This window comes from Procambarus clarkii, chromosome 45, assembly GCF_040958095.1.
Source record: "Procambarus clarkii isolate CNS0578487 chromosome 45, FALCON_Pclarkii_2.0, whole genome shotgun sequence".
Taxonomy (NCBI): domain Eukaryota; kingdom Metazoa; phylum Arthropoda; class Malacostraca; order Decapoda; family Cambaridae; genus Procambarus; species Procambarus clarkii.
In genome coordinates, this window is record NC_091194.1 from 3,459,323 (window position 1) to 3,479,101 (window position 19,779).

Sequence of the window (19,779 nt, forward strand, 5' to 3'; positions counted from 1 at the left end):
ATATATTTGTTACATCAATGGTCAAATGTAATCTGTTATCGTAAGAATCATATACATTTACATATACTCACAGTATGATACGTATGTATGAACAAGTTACCAGGGAATGCGAGGCGGCCTCATATACATATACATTCATATACATATACGGCCTTTACATACATGTGACCGTCGAAGCAAATATAAAATTAACAATATGTCTGTTCAATTCAATTTCTTTCTTTATTATGCACCCATACCCATGCCGTGGTCGGTAGTGTAAAGGGTTACAGAGGCACATAATCGGTTCAGGAACTGAACCCTCTAGTTCGTTTAGCTAATAACTCTTTTGACGCTAGTTACACAATTATTAATGTTGTATATACATGTACACATACTCATACATACATGTACATATATACATACACATACATATTTAACCACCTACTCAAATACACACATCAATAATCTTTTGTATCACAAGTGATATGTGTTCAAGGGGTTTTAAAACCATTAATGTTTATTGCCAAAATGGCTATATGAACAAGTGTGGGCTACATGGTTCTGTATATCACTATTATGGTAAGCCTACGTATTGCTTATTCACTGTACCGAACTCAGTTTAAAACTAATCAACTTGAGTTAGTTTATAGTTTATTTGATATATAAAGATAGGTCTATCGTGTAATTAATATGGATACCTCGGTTTTTTCCTACTGTTGTATATAGGCAAGTTGTGTATTTCTTTTCAGGGCAATTTGTAGTTAAACTTTATTAATTGCTGGCCTAATGCGAGTACAAATTTACCATTATTCATTATTGAGTAAAATTCAAAAGTTACTATTACTCGTGTTCTAAATCAATTATAGTAACAAGATTCGCCCATGTCAGTTCCGGACCTATATTAGTATTAATTTTAATGTGGAATATGGTGTAGCCTCTTATTATTCATTATAAATATGTTATTGCCTGCGTTGTGAATGGCAATGTGAGCTATGGTTTATCAGTATGAAGAAAAGGGATTCCGGTTTTTTGTTGTTCATTAAAATATGGGATTTGTGTTATACATTTATAACACGTGGGATTCCGGAATGTTATTTGTTATACATTTGCTCCTTGTTGATCATTATTCTTTACAAGGACTGTGGTATATCATAATTCATTTATGCAACTAGTTAATAGTGACAATGTATACATTCCATTAAGTGTTCTGACTTTGAATCGGGTTTTAAAAACTCATCAATTATGATTCCTTTTTTGGGTTGTTATTCTGCTATAATTAGTGTGATTTATCACTGGGCCTATTCATTAGCCTACGTGTCCTGGTGTATAATTAATGATTACATAGGTTTTGTCCTGTTATAGTTTCTGATAAATTAATCATAATGTTTTCTTATTTAACATTATTCGCCATAATATGGGTTTTAATTATTCATTTTCATTATAGGCCTATAATGTATGGGTTCTCAATATGATAGGCCTATAATGGGTACATATTCGTTACTAATTAAATATAAGTATATTAGGTCATGGTTTTAAGTGTATTCTAGGTTACATAGCGTCATGATAAAGAGGTTTCTGTTTGAGCTTTGGGGCTTCGGGAGTAAAGATCGCCTTCGACTCAATCGGGAATCCCGGGTCGAATCCCGAACGGAATAGAAATGTTAGGCTCGTTTCCTTTCAATTAATGTCTCTGTCCACCTAGCAGTAATTAGGTAGCCAGGAGTTAGTCAGCTGGTGTGAGAGAGGGGATGCAAGCCTAACGTGTGTATATACACAGGCTGCCTGTCCCGACAAAACTAATTCATTTATTCGTTAGCCTATCATATGGTTTTTCGAGTTGCGATTAGTCAATATTGGTTTTGGATAATGATAATTTATTATAATGTTCTGGTTAATGATTATTCATTATATTTAAGTTCCAGGATTGGGATTATTCTTTATAATTAAGTTTGTTTATGATTATTAATAATAAGTTTCTGGTTTATAATTATTATAATTAAATTCCTGGTTTATTATTATTACTTATAAATAAGTTCCAGGTTTACTATTAATAATTGTGATTTTATTTTATTTATTTATTTATATACAAGACGGTACATTGGGGGGTTAAGAGAGTACAAAGTAATGATGATGATTTTAGTCTTGTAGAGCCATTTGCACACATAGTGTTTCGGGCAAGTCCCTAATCTAACAGATAACAGATAATAACAGATAATTAAGTTTGTTATATTATTATTTACATCTATAGAAGAGAATGTCTTTCGGTTCGTTTGTTTTTATGTTTGTCTTAAGTTTGAAGGTCAGCACCTTGGACTAATCTCACTCAACTTTTCAAGATGACACGAGGGTGGTATGAGACTGTCATAGACCAGACGGGGTCGGCTCTAGTTCCCTCCCCCCCCCATTTAAAAAGGATTAACAACTCTTAAGATTCCCAGTGTTTCCTACGAAGTCTGAAAAGGGGGGGGGGGGGGTTGTTTTCCAGCTTTAAAAGTGTTTTCAGCTGTTGATATATCCCAACTTATACACAACTTAACTGCTACGTTTTTGAAGCTATGTTGTTACCACGTTGCATCACAGAAACAACTGTACAAATAATACAGTGGTGACATTGTTTGTTTGTTGGGACTGTATTTTCTCAGAGAGAGAGGAGGGGAAAGAGAGAAGAAGGAGAATTGAGGAAGATTGATAAGAGAAGAAAGGGGGGAGATAGGGAAAGAGAGGAGGGAGAGGGGGAGATTTGGAGAGAGGAAAGAAAGAAAGAAGAGGCGAGGAAGAGTGGAGAGCGAGACCCGGGCATCTCCAGGTAACTTGATCATCCAGAACATTTATAAATGGAAATGTCTGTTTGTCTGTCTGTCTGAAGTTGGAAGCCAGACGCTTGGGCTAGCCTCACCCATTTTTTTCACAGTAATTGGTGTTGGGTACATTCTCAACATGGCTGGGTCAGGAGTCAACACCAGTCAAATGAGTACGAAATGGCATGGTGCCATAGGCACTGTTATGACTGTTGTTCAGCTACTATGTCGTCTGCAATGTCTCCTTAAGGCCAAGCCCGTAATCCACCCTAAAGATGAATAATAAAGTAATCTTAGATGTTAAGTTATCCGAGAGACAATTAAAAGAGTCTAGGATAGTAATACGATCAGATAAAATGTAACAATGTAATTATACATAAAAGAAAAAAATGCTGTTTCAGGGAAGATTTTCATTGGGTAAATCAAAATTGTGCCAAAAAATTCTCAGATCCAATCTACAGGATCATTTAGGTATAAAAATACAGATAATAAGAGCCTACAGCTATACCCTGTCTCCAACAATTAAATGGCCTGAGGTTAAATATATGGAACTGTGGCAACACTATAACATTCTAATACCCTAAGTAAATCACTGATCACATCCTTAGTATTGGTTAGTATTGGTAGTAACTTAATTCAGGACATTAACAATAATACTACAGTGGTAATATACATACTAAGAAAGAATACACACAAACACATACGCTAATACACTCAAGCACCACATACACACACCAGTACACACACACACACACCAGTACACACACACACACACACACACACCAGTACACACACACACACACACACACCAGTACACACACACACACACACACACCAGTACACACACACACTCACCAGTACACACGAGGGACACACACACACACACCAGTACACACACACACTCACCAGTACACACGAGGGACACACACACACACACCAGTACACACACACACTCACCAGTACACACGAGGGACACACAGACACACACACACCAGTACACACACACTCACCAGTACACACGAGGGACACACAGACACACACACACCAGTACACACCAGGGACACCTGCCCCACGACTATAACTCCCAGATAGTGTGGAGGGCAAACGCGGCCTGTGTAATAATTAACGAGTCACATGTCCTGACCACACCTGCATAGTTTACAACCCCGCACTCTAAACTTTCTGCTGTTTACTTGGGTGAAAATATCTCCCTGGAAATGTTGTGTGTTTACATGGGTGAACATATCTCCCAGGATACATTGTGTTTACATGGGTGAAAATATCTCCCAGGAAACATTGTGTGTTTACATTTATTTATTTATTTATATACAAGAAGTTACATTGGGGGTTAACAGAGAATATAGAAAATAAGTTAAATTAACATTCTTGTAAAGCCACTAGCACGCATAGCGTTTCAGGAAAGTCCTTAAACTAACAGATTTTTTTTTGATAAATTAACAGTAAAATTGATAAAATTTTTTTACAGGTATTTTACAGCTTTTCTTTACAGGTACAGATAATTTTAAGTAGAATAATTACAGTAAAATTGACAATTTTTTTTTACAGGTAAATTGAAGAAATTTTGACACAAAAGGAGATCAGAATAATACACAATAATAACAATACACAATAAAGACACAAGGATTACTAGGTACATGAGGATAGCATTTCAGGGTTATACATTGGTTCACTGAAGCACAATATGAGGATCATTTCAAGGAAAAGTTTCAAGGAATAATGCAGTAGAAAATGGACTCAATACAACCATGATATCAGATGATATCTAAGATTACAATGGTAAAGTAATATGGCTTAGGTACAAATATTGGGGGAATGAGTAGCACTAGATACACTGTGAAGATAAAGCCCATGGTAGAAAACTATTAAGATGAAATTAGGTACTTTTTGGTTTTATTTTTTAATAAGGCAAAAGTTGGACAGCTTTTCAAATCATTAGGGAGTGAGTTCCATAGACTAGGTCCCTTTATTTGCATAGAGTGTTTACATAGATTAAGTTTGACTGGGGATATCAAAGAGATATTTATGTCTGGTGTGGTGGGCATGTGTTCTGTTACATCTGTCCAGGAAGAGTTTCAGAACAGGGTTTGCACTTAAAAAAGGGTGGAAACCTTGTGTGTTTACATGGGTGAAAATATCTCCCAGGAAACCTTGTGTGTTTACATGGGTGAAAATATCTCCCAGGAAACGTTGCACGAAGGACTGCCATAAGTTAAACCATTAATGTAGGTATTACATTAGTAGCAAATTGATACAATACAAAATATAGCAATTGACGTGAACTGACGTGAACGTAATAAAATATTATTACGGTGTAATAATATTTTTCAGATGTAACAAATATAAATATTAGAAACAATATGTAAGTTGTCTTGTTTACGAGTTCATGCTGAATTATTTAGGGGCGTTGTGAGTTACTTAACTTCCGTTACACTTTGCACTGTACAGAGTAGATCTTCTTTCTCTCTTTTGTTTTACACAAGTGGGTATACAGGAGCAGACGACTGCTGACTCCTGTTAGCTGGCTGAGAGGTTTCCTTCCCCTAGGCTCATGGTAAGCCTTACCCTACTAGTTTTACACACAGGTGGGTACAGGAGCAGACGACTGCTGACTCCTGTTAGCTGGCTGAGAGGTTTCCTTCCCCTAGGCTCATGGTAAGCCTTACCCTACTAGTTTTACACAGGTAGGTATAGGAGCAGACGACTGCTGACTCCTGGTAGCAGGCTGAGAGGTTTCCCTTCCCATAGCTCATAGTAAGCCTTACCCTACTAGTTTTACACAAGTGGGTATACAGGAGCAGACGACTGCTGACTCCTGTTAGCTGGCTGAGAGCTTTCCCTTCCCATAGCTCATGGTAAGCCTTACCCTACTAGTTTTATACACAGGTGGGTACAGGAGCAGACGACTGCTGACTCCTGTTAGCTGGCTGAGAGCTTTCCCTTCCCATAGCTCATGGTAAGCCTTATCCCAAAGAGGTTTTCAATGGAACACGACCCGCCACTAGTTTTACAACTAGGTCTCCAATATCTGCTGGGTGAACAGGAGAAGGAACAGTTAAGGGTCAATGTCCAGTTAGTCATGCTCCCTGGCAGGGCTCGAAGTCAGAGGAAACCCTACACTATTCATATTTAAATGTTTGTGTACGGTAGCAGGGGTTCGCAATCAGAAGGTCCCGGGTTTGATTCCTGGGGCAGCTCACTAGACTTTTGGGCACCTGATGCCTCTGTTCACCTAGCAGTAAATAGGTACCAGAGAATTAGGCAACTGTTGTGGGTTACATCCTGAGGAAGATCAGTAGTAGCCCTAAGGCCCTAGGGTCACCTTACTTGCCGGAACCAAAGTGGAAGTTTTCAAGAGGCAATTGGAAAAGTTGCTGCAGGAAGTGGCGGATCCCACAGGTTGTAGTGGATATGTGGGTCTGTGGCCGCTGCAAGCACACAAACACACAATTATTTATATATATATATATATATATATATATATATATATATATATATATATATATATATATATATATATATATATATATATATATATATATATATATATATATATATTTTTTTTTTTTTTTTTTGGGGGGGGTGGGGGGTGGGGGAGGGGGGACTTGGGTATAAGCCTATAACATGTACTGTATAACTTGGCTTCCTGTCCCCTTACACATTTTATTATTATATCAAATTATCGTCAAATAAGCTTGGCTCCAGGCTGGACTTGGGAAGCAGAACTCTCGAAGCACAAACCAACCTAACATAACCCACTGTATCCTAGCCTAGCTTACCCCAACATAACCCAACCTATCGTAACCAAAACTAACCTAACCCAACCTCTCCTTGCCTAACCTAACCTAAGGTAACCCAACCTTAACATAACCTGACCTAATCTAACTTATAGTAGCCTAACGTAATGCAGTCTTCTGTTCTTCTGTTACCAACCTAACAATCATTTTTAAACTCCTAACCTATTGTAAATTATCCTAACCTAACTCACCATAATGTGACCTAACTCAATCCAGCATAACGTAAAGCAGTATACAGTAGATCTATATAAAAGTGATCACGTCTACCTGAGGTAGTGGGCCCGAGGTATATTAAAGTGTACCCAGGGTGTAGTTGTAATGTGGGAGGCGGGCCGGGCCGCGTCCTGGCCCACCTTCCTCTCAGCTTTAACCTAATGGACGGACCCGCTCGCGAAAAATCAGCAATCATTGAACTTTAGTTAGGTGAGGTCATGGACGGCTTGTTTACATTCTTCGCCAGCCAGCCACTAGGGTCTATGGGGCCGAATCCCAGCCCTTGTCACCTTCAATAATCAACAACTAAAACCTATACATTATGACGTCATAGTGACGCCTCACACCTGCATGTCATATATAAAAGACAATATATTATCTCTTGTTTTGGTCGGGTTAGTTACGTTGAGTTGGGTTGGTTTATGGAGTAGCAGTGACGTGTGGGGTACAGACCGTACTGTAAGTCGCTACCATTTTATCAAGTAATTGTATTTATTTAGGAAGATGACAGCTTCCATGAAGAATTCCTGTATGATAATAATCCATCACTGTACTATTTCTAATGTAATTAGTGTTAGCATGAATGAGGGTTCAGTTCCTAAGACCATTTTGTGAGTAATGGTTCCTACTGCCGCTCACGGAGTGGGTATGGGGCCCACTGCCGCTCACAGGATTAGTATGGGCTCACTAGTGTCCACAGGATTCGTATGGGCTAACTGCCACTCACAAGGTGGGTATGAAGTCTACTACTACTACTACTCAGAAGATGGATATGGGGTTCACTATCACTCACTGTCATATTGGGTCCATTTCCAAGGAAAATTTTGAAGAAACAGACATTGATTTCACAACATAAATGAAGACCAAACTAACTGGTCTAAAATTATAACTAAATTTTCGCAGCTGAATACAGAGGACAGACAAGTCCAAATTATTGGAACTGAATTCACAAAACAACAAAGGTAGACAAGAAGAACTCATGTGAGCTACATAGGCCTAAAAGAAACAATTGGCATTGTCAGAATAATGTCTAAAGAAAATGGGCTAAGAAGTGAAGTGGTACAGACAGTATCAAAAGACATGTGAATGCTCAAGAGCCTGTACGACACTCCATTTGAAGGTTGAAAGGTGGGGCCAAAGCGCTGACGCTCAACCTCTGCAAGTACACTTATGCAAATATATTTAGGTGAGCACACACGCACACAGAATAATATGCAGTGACCTCATTCGGTGAAGATAATTTGATCAAGGCGTCTCTCATTAGTCGCAGAATGTGTGTGTTCATGCTCTTAGTGGTGTGTGTGTGTGTGTGTACTCTTCTTAGTGGTGCTCTTAGTGGTGTGTGTGTGTGTGTACTCTTCTAGTTGTGCTCCCGCCTCTCAACTCTCAGTCAACTGCTGTACAGGTTCCTGAGCCTATTGGACTCTATCATATTTACACTTGAATCTGTGTCTGGAATCAGCCTCCACCACATCACTGCCTAATGCATTCCATTTGTTGGCTTCTCTGTCACCTTTGTAATGTCTCTGTGGCTCATTTGGGTACTCAGTTTCCACCTGTGTCCCCTTGTGCGTGTACCACCCGTGTTAAATAATCTGTCTTTATCTACTCTGTTAATTCCCCTGAGAATTTTGTATGTGATAATCATTTCTCCCATTACTCAATTGTAAGGTACAATTCACACAACCTTTCCTTATAACTCATACCTCGTAGTTCTGGAACTAGTTTTGTGGCATACCTATGAACCTTCTCCAACTTCGTTTTATGCTTGACAAGGTATGGAGTCCATACCGGAGCTGCATATTCCAGGATTGATCTAACATATGTGGTGTACATGGTTTTAAATGATTCCTTACACAGATTTCTAAAGGCAGTTCTGCTGTTAACCAGCCTAGTATATGCCATTCGTGATATCCTTTTAACGTGAGCTTCAGGAGACAGGTTCAGCGTGATATCAACTCCTAGATCCTTCTCTCTGTCCATTTCGTGGAGGACGTCGTCTCCCATTTGGTACCTTGTGTCTGGCCTCCTTCTCCCTCCACTTAGTTTCATTACTTTACATTTACTGGAGTTTAATTCTAATAGCCATTTGTTGGACCACTATTTAAATTTATCCGGGTCATCTTGTCGCCTCTTGGTATCTTGCTCTGTCTTAATCCACCTCATAATTTTCGCATCATCAGCTATCATTGAGAAGGAGTCTATTCCTTCTAGGAGATTGCTTACATATATCAGAAATAAGATAGGACAGAGGACCGAATCCTGTGGGATTCCACTAGTTACGTCTTGCCACTCTGGGACCTCACCCCTCACAGTGACTCACTGTCTTCTGTTGCTTAGGTACTCCCTTATCCCCCGGGGTACCTTCCCTGTTACTCCTGCCCGCATCTATGTGTTACAAAGTTCTTTCTCTCCAGATGTTCTAATAGTTTTTCTTTCAATCTTCTCCATCATCTTGGACGGTACGCAAGTTAGGGACATTGGTCAGTAGTTCAGTGCCTCCTGTCTGTCTCCCTTCTTGTATATTGGGACTAAAATCATCCGTCTTCCAAATTTGTGGCAGTTCTCCTGTTACAGTGACTTGTTAAACACCAATGAGAGTGGTAGGCATAGTGATATTGGAAAATTACACTATGCAATTTGATGAGTGGGTTGCCAGATATATTAGTCAAATAGTGACTTATGAACGTAGATGATAAGTCAGGTTCGTACATTTCTGGCTACTGAACTATATGTTCAACAGATCGTTATTCCTGTCCATGGAGGACAGAAGATAATGTATATGTGCTGGCTACCATTGTAAATATTGGCCCCGTCTGTCATTTTCAGAAACCAGTGAAGTTAACGAGACAAGTATCTTGTGTGAAAGGTTGGTCAGCTGAGCCTTGCTCTTATCCAGTCCTGGACCAGGATTCTCAAAGCACTTGCGTATACACTTACGAGATCGGTATCTCATATCTCGGTCATGGCGGCTGTATAGTATTTACTGAACACTTCGCGGGGTCACAAGAGCTACGAGCTCGACCATAACATTGATAACCCTGGGTTGATGACAGCCTCGTAGCGCTTTGGAGGTCGAGCAGGTGAGGCTGGGTCGAGCAGGAGAGGCTGGGTCGAGCAGGAGAGGCTGGGTCGAGCAGGAGAGGCTGGGTCGAGCAGGAGAGGAAATATTAGCCAAGTAATCTCCCGCTGTCGACACTTTTACCTGGCGGCCAACCCAGCTTTTTGCTTTTAATTTCCTTCAATTGGCAGTGTTGGTGAGGGTGACAAGTATTATACCTGTAAGAGGGCGTCTGCTTGTCTGTCTGTGTGTCCAGAGTTGGGGGTCAGTCACTTGACACAAGCCTCACTCTAAATTTGAAGAGGGACGGGTCTACGGTACAGGACGGACATAGGCCCTTCAGGTTAGGCGTAAGTTAAATGTTTTAAGAAATATAGCCTGTAGCCCAACCCCTTCCCCCTTTCATTGGCGATTTTGATGTCTAAAATGAAATCGGGGATGTGTTGTCCGTAGAGTGGCAATGTGCTCCCTCCGTTTACCCGCACAGTTTCATGATTTATTATATAAATGGAAATGTCTATCCATTCAAAGTTGGAAGTGAGAGGGGGGGAATGGTAGGGAGATGAGGGTTATGGGGAGGGGGAAGGTGGGGAGAAGGGGGGTAAATGGGGGAGATGGGAGGGAAGAGGGGGAGGACGAGAGAAAGAACCGGAAAAAGGGGGAAAAGACGAGGGGTCGAACTGGGGGTTGTGGGAGTGTCTCTCCCTTGCACCAGCGGTGTGTGTGTGGCCGTGAGACAATGTAAGAAGTGTTTACCTTACGTGTCGTAAGTGAGCCTAACAGTTTATGTTTCATATGAAACAATGTCTGTGAAGCCACAGACCCTCAGCTGTAACCCTTGGACTGCTCACCTGCTTCAAATTACTAGAGTTAAGTGCACACGACACATTTAGTTAACTAATTGAAGAGGGAAACATGCCATACGGCGGTATGTGCTCAGGCGGTGATGACAATGTAGCGTTTGTAGCAGTGTAGCGGTTATGTGTTTACGTCCATGCTGGGTGATTCATGTGGCTATTATACCCCTTTATACCCCACCTGCTGGAGGTCTGGTGGTGGTGGTGGAGGGTCCAAGACTCTTACTGGTGGAGGGTCCCCGGCTCTTACTGGTAGTGGTGGTGGAGGGTCCCCGACTCTTACTGGTAGTGATGGTGGAGGGTCCTCGACTCTTACTGGTAGTGGTGGTGGAGGGTCCCCGGCTCTTACTAGTGGAGGGTCCCCGACTCTTACTAGTGGAGGGTCCCCGACTCTTACTAGTGGAGGGTCCCCGACTCTTACTAGTGGAGGGTCCCCGACTCTTACTAGTGGAGGGTCCCCGACTCTTACTAGTGGAGGGTCCCCGACTCTTACTGGTGGTGGTGGTGGAGGGTCCAAGACTCTTACTGGTGGAGGGTCCCCGACTCTTACTGGTGGTGGTGGTGGAGGGTCCCCGACTCTTACTGGTGGTGGGTCCCCGACTCTTACTGGTGGTGGTGGTGGTGGGTCCCCGACTCGTACTGGTGGTGGTGGTGGAGGGTCCCCGACTCTTACTGGTGGTGGGTCCCCGACTCTTACTGGTGGTGGTGGTGGTGGAGGGTCCCCGACTCTTACTGGTGGTGGTGGTGGAGGGTCCCCGACTCTTACTGGTGGTGGTGGTGGAGGGTCCCCGACTCTTACTGGTGGTGGGTCCCCGACTCTTACTGGTGGAGGGTCCCCGACTCTTACTGGTGGAGGGTCCCCGACTCGTACTGGTGGTGGTGGTGGTGGGTCCCCGACTCTTACTGGTGGTGGTGGTGGAGGGTCCCCGACTCGTACTGGTGGTGGTGGTGGAGGCTGCCACCTGGAGGTAGGTTTCCTTGAAACTGCCGTGGCGAGTTTTATTTCATTTTTATTTCTTTCCGTGGCTGTTGGCGAGGATGTTGGGGGGGGAGGGGGGAGGGGGGGAGGACTGCGGTGCTGGAGGAAGGGATGGGGTGGAGCTGGATGGTTGGGGGGGGGGGTGGGGGGGAGTAGGGGGGTGGGGGGCATGTTGTGGGTAGTGTTGGTGGCGATATAAAGTGGTGGGGGAAGGTGTATCTCTTGGTCGGGATAGTGGGGTGTGGCTGGGGAGGGGGGATGGGTGTGGCTGGGGAGGGGGGATGGGTGTGGCTGGGGAGGGGGGATGGGTGTGGCTGGGGAGGGGGGATGGGTGTGGCTGGGGAGGGGGGATGGGTGTGGCGGGGGAGGGGGGATGGGTGTGGCCGGGGAGGAGGGATGGGTGTGGCTGGGGAGGGGGGGAAGGCGGGGAGGGATGGGTGTGGAGGGAGTGGGGGATGGGTGTGGCTGGGGGAGGGGGGGAAGGCGGGGAGGGATGGTTGTGGAGGGAGTGGGGGAGGGGTGTGGCTGGGGGAGGGGGGAAGGCGGGGAGGGAGTGGGGGAATCCGCGTAATAACATAAGAGAATCTAAATGCTATAAAAACTTTAGGGACTGGTACAGTCAATGGCCGAGACGGTCAGGAAAGTAACATTAGATGATTGTACCCAGTTACACTTGACTCGTGTCACTGTAACGTCCAGACTGGTGTACTGGATTGTGCACCAGTCAAGTGTAACTGAGTACAATCCACTTATATATATTATATAAACAATGATATGCATGTTGAATATGACCGAAAGGGAAAGATTAATAATTCTAACACGAATCTTCTTAATATTTCTTGTTTTCTTCACTGTCGAGAAAAGTTGAAAAGCTAACTCTCCAAAGTTCATTTTCACACTATTATGGTCTGATGCCTGGGGATGCGTTTCGCAAGGTACTCCTTACATTCTTTAACACAAGTTTCCGTGTTCAGCACCGAATTATATTCTCTTTGGGTGAGGGTTGTAAAGAACAAGTGGATGAATGGCACAGCATAAGAGGTATTAATTGGGTATTAAATGTATCAACAGGGCCGCTTATGTTCCTGAGGTAGGAGTTTTGGATATTGTCGCTGCATTGGTTCGGGGTCTTGAAGTGGGCAGAATGTAATTATGTGTTAGCTGGTTGTTGATTGCTGGTCTGGACTTGTTGATATGTAGTGCCTCGCTGATGTCGAGTCTCCTGCTGTCGGTATACATGTCGATTATTTCAGTGTTGGTTGTCAAGATGTCTCTGGTGATGGTCTGGTTGTGTGAGGAGATTATATGCTCCTTGATAGAGCCCTGTTGTTTGTGCAGTGTTAATCGCCTTGAGTGACGTTATTGTCTTGCCTATATACTGAGATCGTTGTGGCTGACAGTCCCCAAGTGGGCACGTGAAGGCATAGACGACGTTAGTCTCTTAAGATGTTTTGCTTGGTGTCTGGAGAGTTCTTCATAAGCAAGTTGGCGGTCTCCAGACTCTAGTTCTTATTAAGATACAAGGACTCCTTGTAGAGTCCTCACCAGAGGCACTAAATCAATACAATCCTCAGGTGCTCACCCCCCCCCCCCCCCACCATCTCCTCCCTTTACTCCAGCTTTCTCCCCTCCCACTTTCCTTCCCTCCCATCCTCTCCAATCTCCTTCCTCCCCTCCTCTTCTCTCCTGCCCTCCCCTTCCCCTCTTTCCTCTAATATATTACCTGATCACTAATTAACTAGAGCCGTTTTTTCCAGAGCCGCTATCAGTGTAGTATCAGGGCTGACCTCGCCCCCTCTCTTGCCTCTCTAATACCTCACTTCCCTGTTATCCTCTATTGTTCCCCTCCCTCCCTCACCAACCGGTTCTTCCTGCGGAACTGATTGTAGCAGTTCTTAGTGTCTTCTCCCAGACATTGTTCTCTGGAGGTTCTGAGTAGATACGCACACAACCTAACCGGAACTTTGAGAGCAGATGGAGACAAATAGTGGGTGTGGTAACCTACAACAACACCCAGCCAGGAATATGATGACACTAATAGTGTACGGCGCTGGAACCAATCGTAGTGGCGTATGCCTTTCCATTGGAGACTTTCAGCGCCGTGGAGAGGGGACCCCTGCTGCCTGGGTAACAGCTTCTCCTCCATATCAACCTACCCTGACTTAGCGCCCTGGAGAGGCGACTCCAGACCGATAACCAGAGCTCAACTCCATAGTCTCCTGAGACTGATGGATGCCTACTACTAATAGTACATGTATGGTCCAACTGCAAAGAGCAGCAACAGCTGAATGAGAGCTCAATCACGGAGATCTAATGATGATCTAAATCACGGAGAGATAAATTTGGACTCAAGAAACTCTATGGTTGAAAAAATATAGGGAACAAAATTAGTGGAAGTCGTGAAGAGGTACTTCATAACAACACGTGAAAGACAACATAAGTAAAATGAAGGAGATGCACCAAGTCTCCTAGATCTAATCTTCACCCTAATTGAAGACAATTTCGAAGACTTAAAATATAATATAGCAGTAGGAGCCATTGTGTCCTGGTGTAATTCGACCATATAGTCGAATGCCTATGTGGTCGAATTAACAGCAATGGCCATAAGTCAAAGGGTCTGTTTAAATCCTTAAACATACACTCACTCCACACATTCTCTTGTTCTATTTACCTTTACAAAACCCTATTCCTGGGATTGTTATTCTGTTCTAAAACTCTTCTTTGATAGATGTAATAGAAGACATGAGCACCTCACTAGTAATAAATATCTCTCCGATATATCTAGAGTCAGACTAAACCTGTAATAACGCTCCATGCAAATAAAAATACCCAGTATATGGAATTCACGTCCCTAATGAATACAAAAGAAATCCAACCTATACTTTTAAATAAAGTAGAAGGAAAACGTGCTTAGTTTGGCCTTGATTAGTATATCACTTTGTGTTACCAACACAGTAACTTGTGTTACCAACACAGTAACTTGTGTTACCAACACAGTAACTTGTGTTACCAACACAGTAACTTGTGTCACCAACACAGTAACTTGTGTCACCAACACAGTAACTTGTGTCACCAACACAGTAACTTGTGTCACCAACACAGTAACTTGTGTCACCCATCTTTACTACTAAAGACATGCAATTTCATCAGTATAATTTATTCTATCAGTTTATAATGTGGTTATATTTTGAATTGAAATTCTGTTACAATGTTTCTATTATTACATTTATTGGTTATCTTAAAGACCTTTCCAAAACGCTATGCGGCTTTGCAAGACTGAACACTATCACCAATGTCTGTACCTTCACATCCCCATGTACAGTCTTGTATATCAATAAATAAATAAATGTAAACAAAGACAGAATGATTGTTGCAAGATGTACAGGTTTTGTAAGTGGTTGTGTAAATGCTTCATGAATACTTCATGAATACTGGCCCAGGTCTTCATTGAGGCTTTAATGTTTATTTTCTAAGCAAGCACAGAGCAGGAAGGCTTCCTCAGGGCACTGGTGCATGGGATCCACCTGGATTAACTATTAAGATTAAAGAATGACATCTTTGTTTAACACCTTTTGAGTAAGCACGCTGCAATATTGCCATCACTGCAGTCAATAATTGGTGAAGACAGGAGGCCAATCGGGTCCTCAGGAATACAATAATGGCCAAGCACAGTAATGCATGTATAACTAGAGCACAACTAAGTAAAACACTCCACGTTCTTTACTCTCACAGGATATTGCTAGATGTGTGCACGTCAAGCACTGTCACACCTTCACTAAGGTGTGACACACGGGAAACTTCTCACTGACGCTCGGACACCAGGTGAAGTGATCAACTTCTTCCCAATCTCCCTATCAAGTGACACCTGTTCAGGCGTTATCTGGTGAACAGACCGGCTAATTAATTATTGGCACCTCATGGGAGATTAAACAACTCCGAGCTTCTAGCCCAGACAATTAATAATGAATCCAGTACTCACTCTTTTGCTGCTCACACAAACAAGGTCCACACAGAACATTCAAATTCTTTCTGTCCATGATACAAGCGGATGGTGTCGTGGGTGTAAGATATGTTCCCGGGTGGTATAGCCTGTGTGTGTGCAGCAGAAGACGTCGTAAGGGATGCCACCACAGAAGACGTCTGGTAGCTGGAGCAGGTACTTCTCATGCGTCACACGACCGCCACCGCTGATGCAGGGGAGGGAAGAACAGCGTTAATTTGATAACGCTCGTGCACGCCTCGAACTCAAACACTCGTGGGTAACACGGCAATGACGTAGAATTTACAGCACACTCTTCAGTGTGTTGACTGTCCTCAACGCAGTTAACACTCACCTGTCTTGACACTCGGGTGAGAACACGCTTTGACACTTGCACTTCACTCAGTCAATTATCGCAGGGAAGCTGTAAGACTAAGGTATCTTACACCAGCTCCGCTACCGCTTCTTTTCCCAATAGTAAAGAATAGTTTGAAAGGAATTTGGTCTGCTTTCACTATTTGTAATACTGGTAGGCTTAAATATGTTGGACTAATAGCGCAATATTTTATGACAACTAGGTATATTTATATATATAAAGTATTACTACACGTATTTACAAAGTGTCGCTTTCACTCGGGACACAATACATCGGCAGTGTTCATCAAATCCGGATGAATCCATTTTCCAGGTTCACGTTGTCCACCTAATGACAAACATTGGCGAGTTCACCTTCTACATGGGCCAATCCACGCACATCATATCATCACGATGTGGCAATACCCCACCTCCGCTCTCCAGATACACACTGGCAGAGGGTTTCAGCACCACGCTGACAGGGGTCTCAAATAGTCACATACAGGGGTAGCCAACACTCTGACAGAAGTCTCTAGTCGTTCACTAGCACCACTTCTCAAGAGACGCACCAATGTTGTCTCGTAACTCTTACTGGCCAATCCCGGGTACGTCGACCCATCCAACACTGCTATAACCGACGGCGCCCACTTTATCCTCTCACAGGACCAAGTCAAAAGTTCTTGGACTGCCCAAGGTGAACTGCCCTCCTCAGCCTCCTTACGTTACCTCTGTGAACATAAAACGTCATTAGCTAGACAGACAGTAAACTGTGTGACCGTAGAATAACACCCATCCACTGAGAAACTGAAATTATAATTGTAGTCGCAACCTAGATGGTGTTGATCTGGATACGCCACCTACCAGAGGTCATCTTCATAGACCTCACCTTCTAACTGAGGCAAGAAACTGGAGTCTTTTACCAATGCCACGCTACCACCAACAGATGGCATTGTCCGAGTTGCACCAAATACCGGGGAGATGGAGTGCAGACCCATAGATGGCGCTGAAATCGCCACTCCCCACTCCAGCGATGGTGTCCATACTGTAACAATATATATACACGGATGAAGGTTTCTTTCGCGTATCTTAATTTCATAATAAACAGGAACACGTTGACAATATGAACACCTTGTTTAATTTAAATATTTACTTTTCAATAAAAATCCATAAAGTTTCGAATAGTTATTAGCATTCATCATCAACTATAAGGTACATAAATATTGAATTAAGATTAACAGTTAAAAAAAACTCATTCTGAAAACATAATTACATGCTTAAGAGACGAAAATGACAGTTATGGAAAAAGAAAACACGGAAAATAAAATACCAAAGTTAACTTACGTTATGAGATTCAATAAAGTAAGATTTCATACTTATCATTGACAATTAGGACTAAATAAAAATCTCAATTAAGATCCTGAATATTTATATTCAGTGCAAGACCAAATTAAATCAATCATTATCGAATTACCCATGTCACACACAGTAAAGAAACACAATTATTATAAAATAATATACATCAAATTGTTATATTCAGTATCACAATTAAACAAATAATTATAAGGCCTATCCTACTTCAAAAAAGAGCACCAAAAACACGAATCAAGGGAAACTAAACAATTCATGAATATAATAACGCGCAAATAAAAACATGCGCGGAACAAACACTTGATGAACTTTTTACATAGTAAACATGGCGTCTTTATGTATGAGGGAGCAGCGGCTTCTGTTAAACAATAATGCGTCACCTGTCCAATTGTATGTTATGTAAAATGAAATAGTTTTATGAAGGTAAAATTTGATGTTTTAAAAGTCCTTGAAGACAACTAGTGCGTGACTGGCTGTCGTAACTGTTACTTCAGGATATTCACATGCGAATAGTTGCATTGTATCGTTGCAACCAGTAAGATCTCTAGGTTTATGTGGTTGTGTGCAGTTTGCATATATATACTTTGTGTATTGGAAGGTTGTCTTGTAGGTGTTAGGAAAAACTATTCAAATTCAAGAAGTTTGTTGACGGTTTTCGTTACTAATGGGGTTAATTTTCTACCTTTACAGATTGGTTGTGTTTGCCGCAGATGAGGGTTGAGTGCGATGGGTGTGAGAGTGTGATGGTGGGTTGTGGGTGTGGTGGTGGTGGTGGTGGTAGCCTAGCACCAGCACCCACCCAGGCTGCTGCCCTGCCCCCTCGCCCCTCACCACCCACCTGCTGCCATGGTGCAGGCCAGTGAGGAGGTGATGTGCGACTCCCGGCCCTCCACCAGCGGCTCCGGTCCCTATGTCCACAACAAGCTCCCGCTCAGCAACAGGTGGCCAGGGGGGGCGAGGCCCAAGATCTTCAACCACAGGTCCTTCAGCTCCGGCTCGCGGCCATCGGTCCTCTCGCGGGCTTCTGGCTCCCTGCGCTCCGTCTCGCGCCCCGGCTCGCGGACCGGCTCGGGTCTGGGCTCGCGGGGGTCGCTGCTCTCCGGGTCGGTGGGCACGGCGGAGGAGGTGGGCTCTGGCGTCTCCAGACTACGGCGGGAACTACCATCCATCTCCGACATCTGCGGCTACGACGAGGTCCAGGAACTACTCCGCGACATTGAGCAGCTGGAGTGCCGTCGCTGGACCTCGGACTGGGACTCCTTCACCATCCAGTCCTCGCACCCGGACCTCGACCTCGAACTCCTCTCCCACGACTTCGACACCCTCTCCCGCTGCGACTCCCGGTTGTCGTGGGACTCCCACGCGGGGCGGCAGCCGGAGGAGGAGGACGACGAGGAGGACGGTAGCCCCGGGACGTGCTCGCCGGAGCCCCCGAGACACCGGCGACCCACGCCCACCATCACACTAGCCTGGGATGACTCCCACCTCAAGACCTCAGTTGGAATTTTTAGACTATTATTAGTAGTAAGTTTATTGGTCCTTCTTCCTCTCTTGTGGCGAGTCTGGTGGCTTACTACCGCCACAAGTCCGGCGGGACTTGTGGCAGTAGTAAGTCCGGCGGGACTTGTGGCGGTAGTAAGTCCAGTGGGACTTGTGGCGGTAGGAAGTCCAGTGGGACTTGTGGAGGTGTTAAGTCCGATGGGACTTGTGGCTGTAGTAAGTCCAGTGGGACTTGTGGCGGTAGTAAGTCCAGTGGGACTTGTGGCGGTAGTCCAGTAGTATTAAGACAAGTGGGAGTAGAAAGTGTGGAAAGTTTATGTACCGTCCTGCGGGGGTCGCCGCTGGCCTTGGTCAAATAACTTGACAAATCAGCATAAAACGGATCATATGTCTGATGAATCTCACCAAGAGTATATCCCCAAACTTTTTTTTATTCAATTATATATATAAATAAAGCTATAATGTAACGTGTGACAATGCGTAAACATGCTGATGATTACACACTCTTGGATGTTCTAAGGAGGACCACTACCTGATTATGGGCCACCATCTCTAGTGGCCTCGACGAGGAGAGGAAGCCCTGAGGGCGATCATCTACAGGCGATGAGTCACATAACGTGGCTGAAGATTGTTGACCAGACCACACACTAGAAGGTGAAGGGACGACGATGTTTCGGTCCCTTCTGGACCATTCTCAAGTCGATTGTCACAATCGACTTGAGAATGGTCCAGGACGGACCGAAACGTCGTCGTCCCTTCACCTTCTAGTGGGCGATCATCTACTTGACCCACCTTGTAGGCCGGGGAGAGGGGAGGGGTCATCTACATGGCTCTGACATCCACACGTGAACTTCTTGACCCACCTTGTAGAGC

At 43.6% G+C, this 19,779-nt stretch overlaps 2 protein-coding genes across 3 annotated transcripts in view; both read left to right on the top strand.

Annotated features, from left to right (window-relative positions):
* LOC123769982 (uncharacterized) overlaps positions 1 to 19,779 on the top strand; it is a 46,484-nt gene that overhangs the window by 620 nt on the left and 26,085 nt on the right. For both annotated transcript variants that reach the window (XM_069301201.1, XM_045761513.2), the window contains exon 2: positions 18,097 to 18,930. In XM_069301201.1, coding sequence (XP_069157302.1) covers positions 18,253 to 18,930 — 678 coding nt within the window. In that variant the 5' untranslated portion in view covers positions 18,097 to 18,252. The remainder of the gene's footprint in view (positions 1 to 18,096; positions 18,931 to 19,779) is intronic.
* LOC138350397 (uncharacterized) lies at positions 10,864 to 14,836 on the top strand. Its single transcript, XM_069301023.1, has 2 exons — positions 10,864 to 11,314; positions 14,661 to 14,836. The coding sequence occupies exons 1-2, from the start codon at positions 10,864 to 10,866 to the stop codon at positions 14,834 to 14,836; spliced, it is 627 nt and encodes a 208-aa protein (XP_069157124.1).

What these genes read in the sequence shown, in the direction of transcription:
- LOC138350397 (XM_069301023.1), top strand. Translation starts at nt 10,864, where the DNA reads ATGCTGGGTGATTCATGTGGCTATTATACCCCTTTATACCCCACCTGC. An exon ending in GTCCCCGACTCTTACTGGTG is followed by an intron (nt 11,315 to 14,660) that starts GTGGGTCCCCGA and finishes TTACCAACACAG; the next exon opens with TAACTTGTGTTACCAACACA.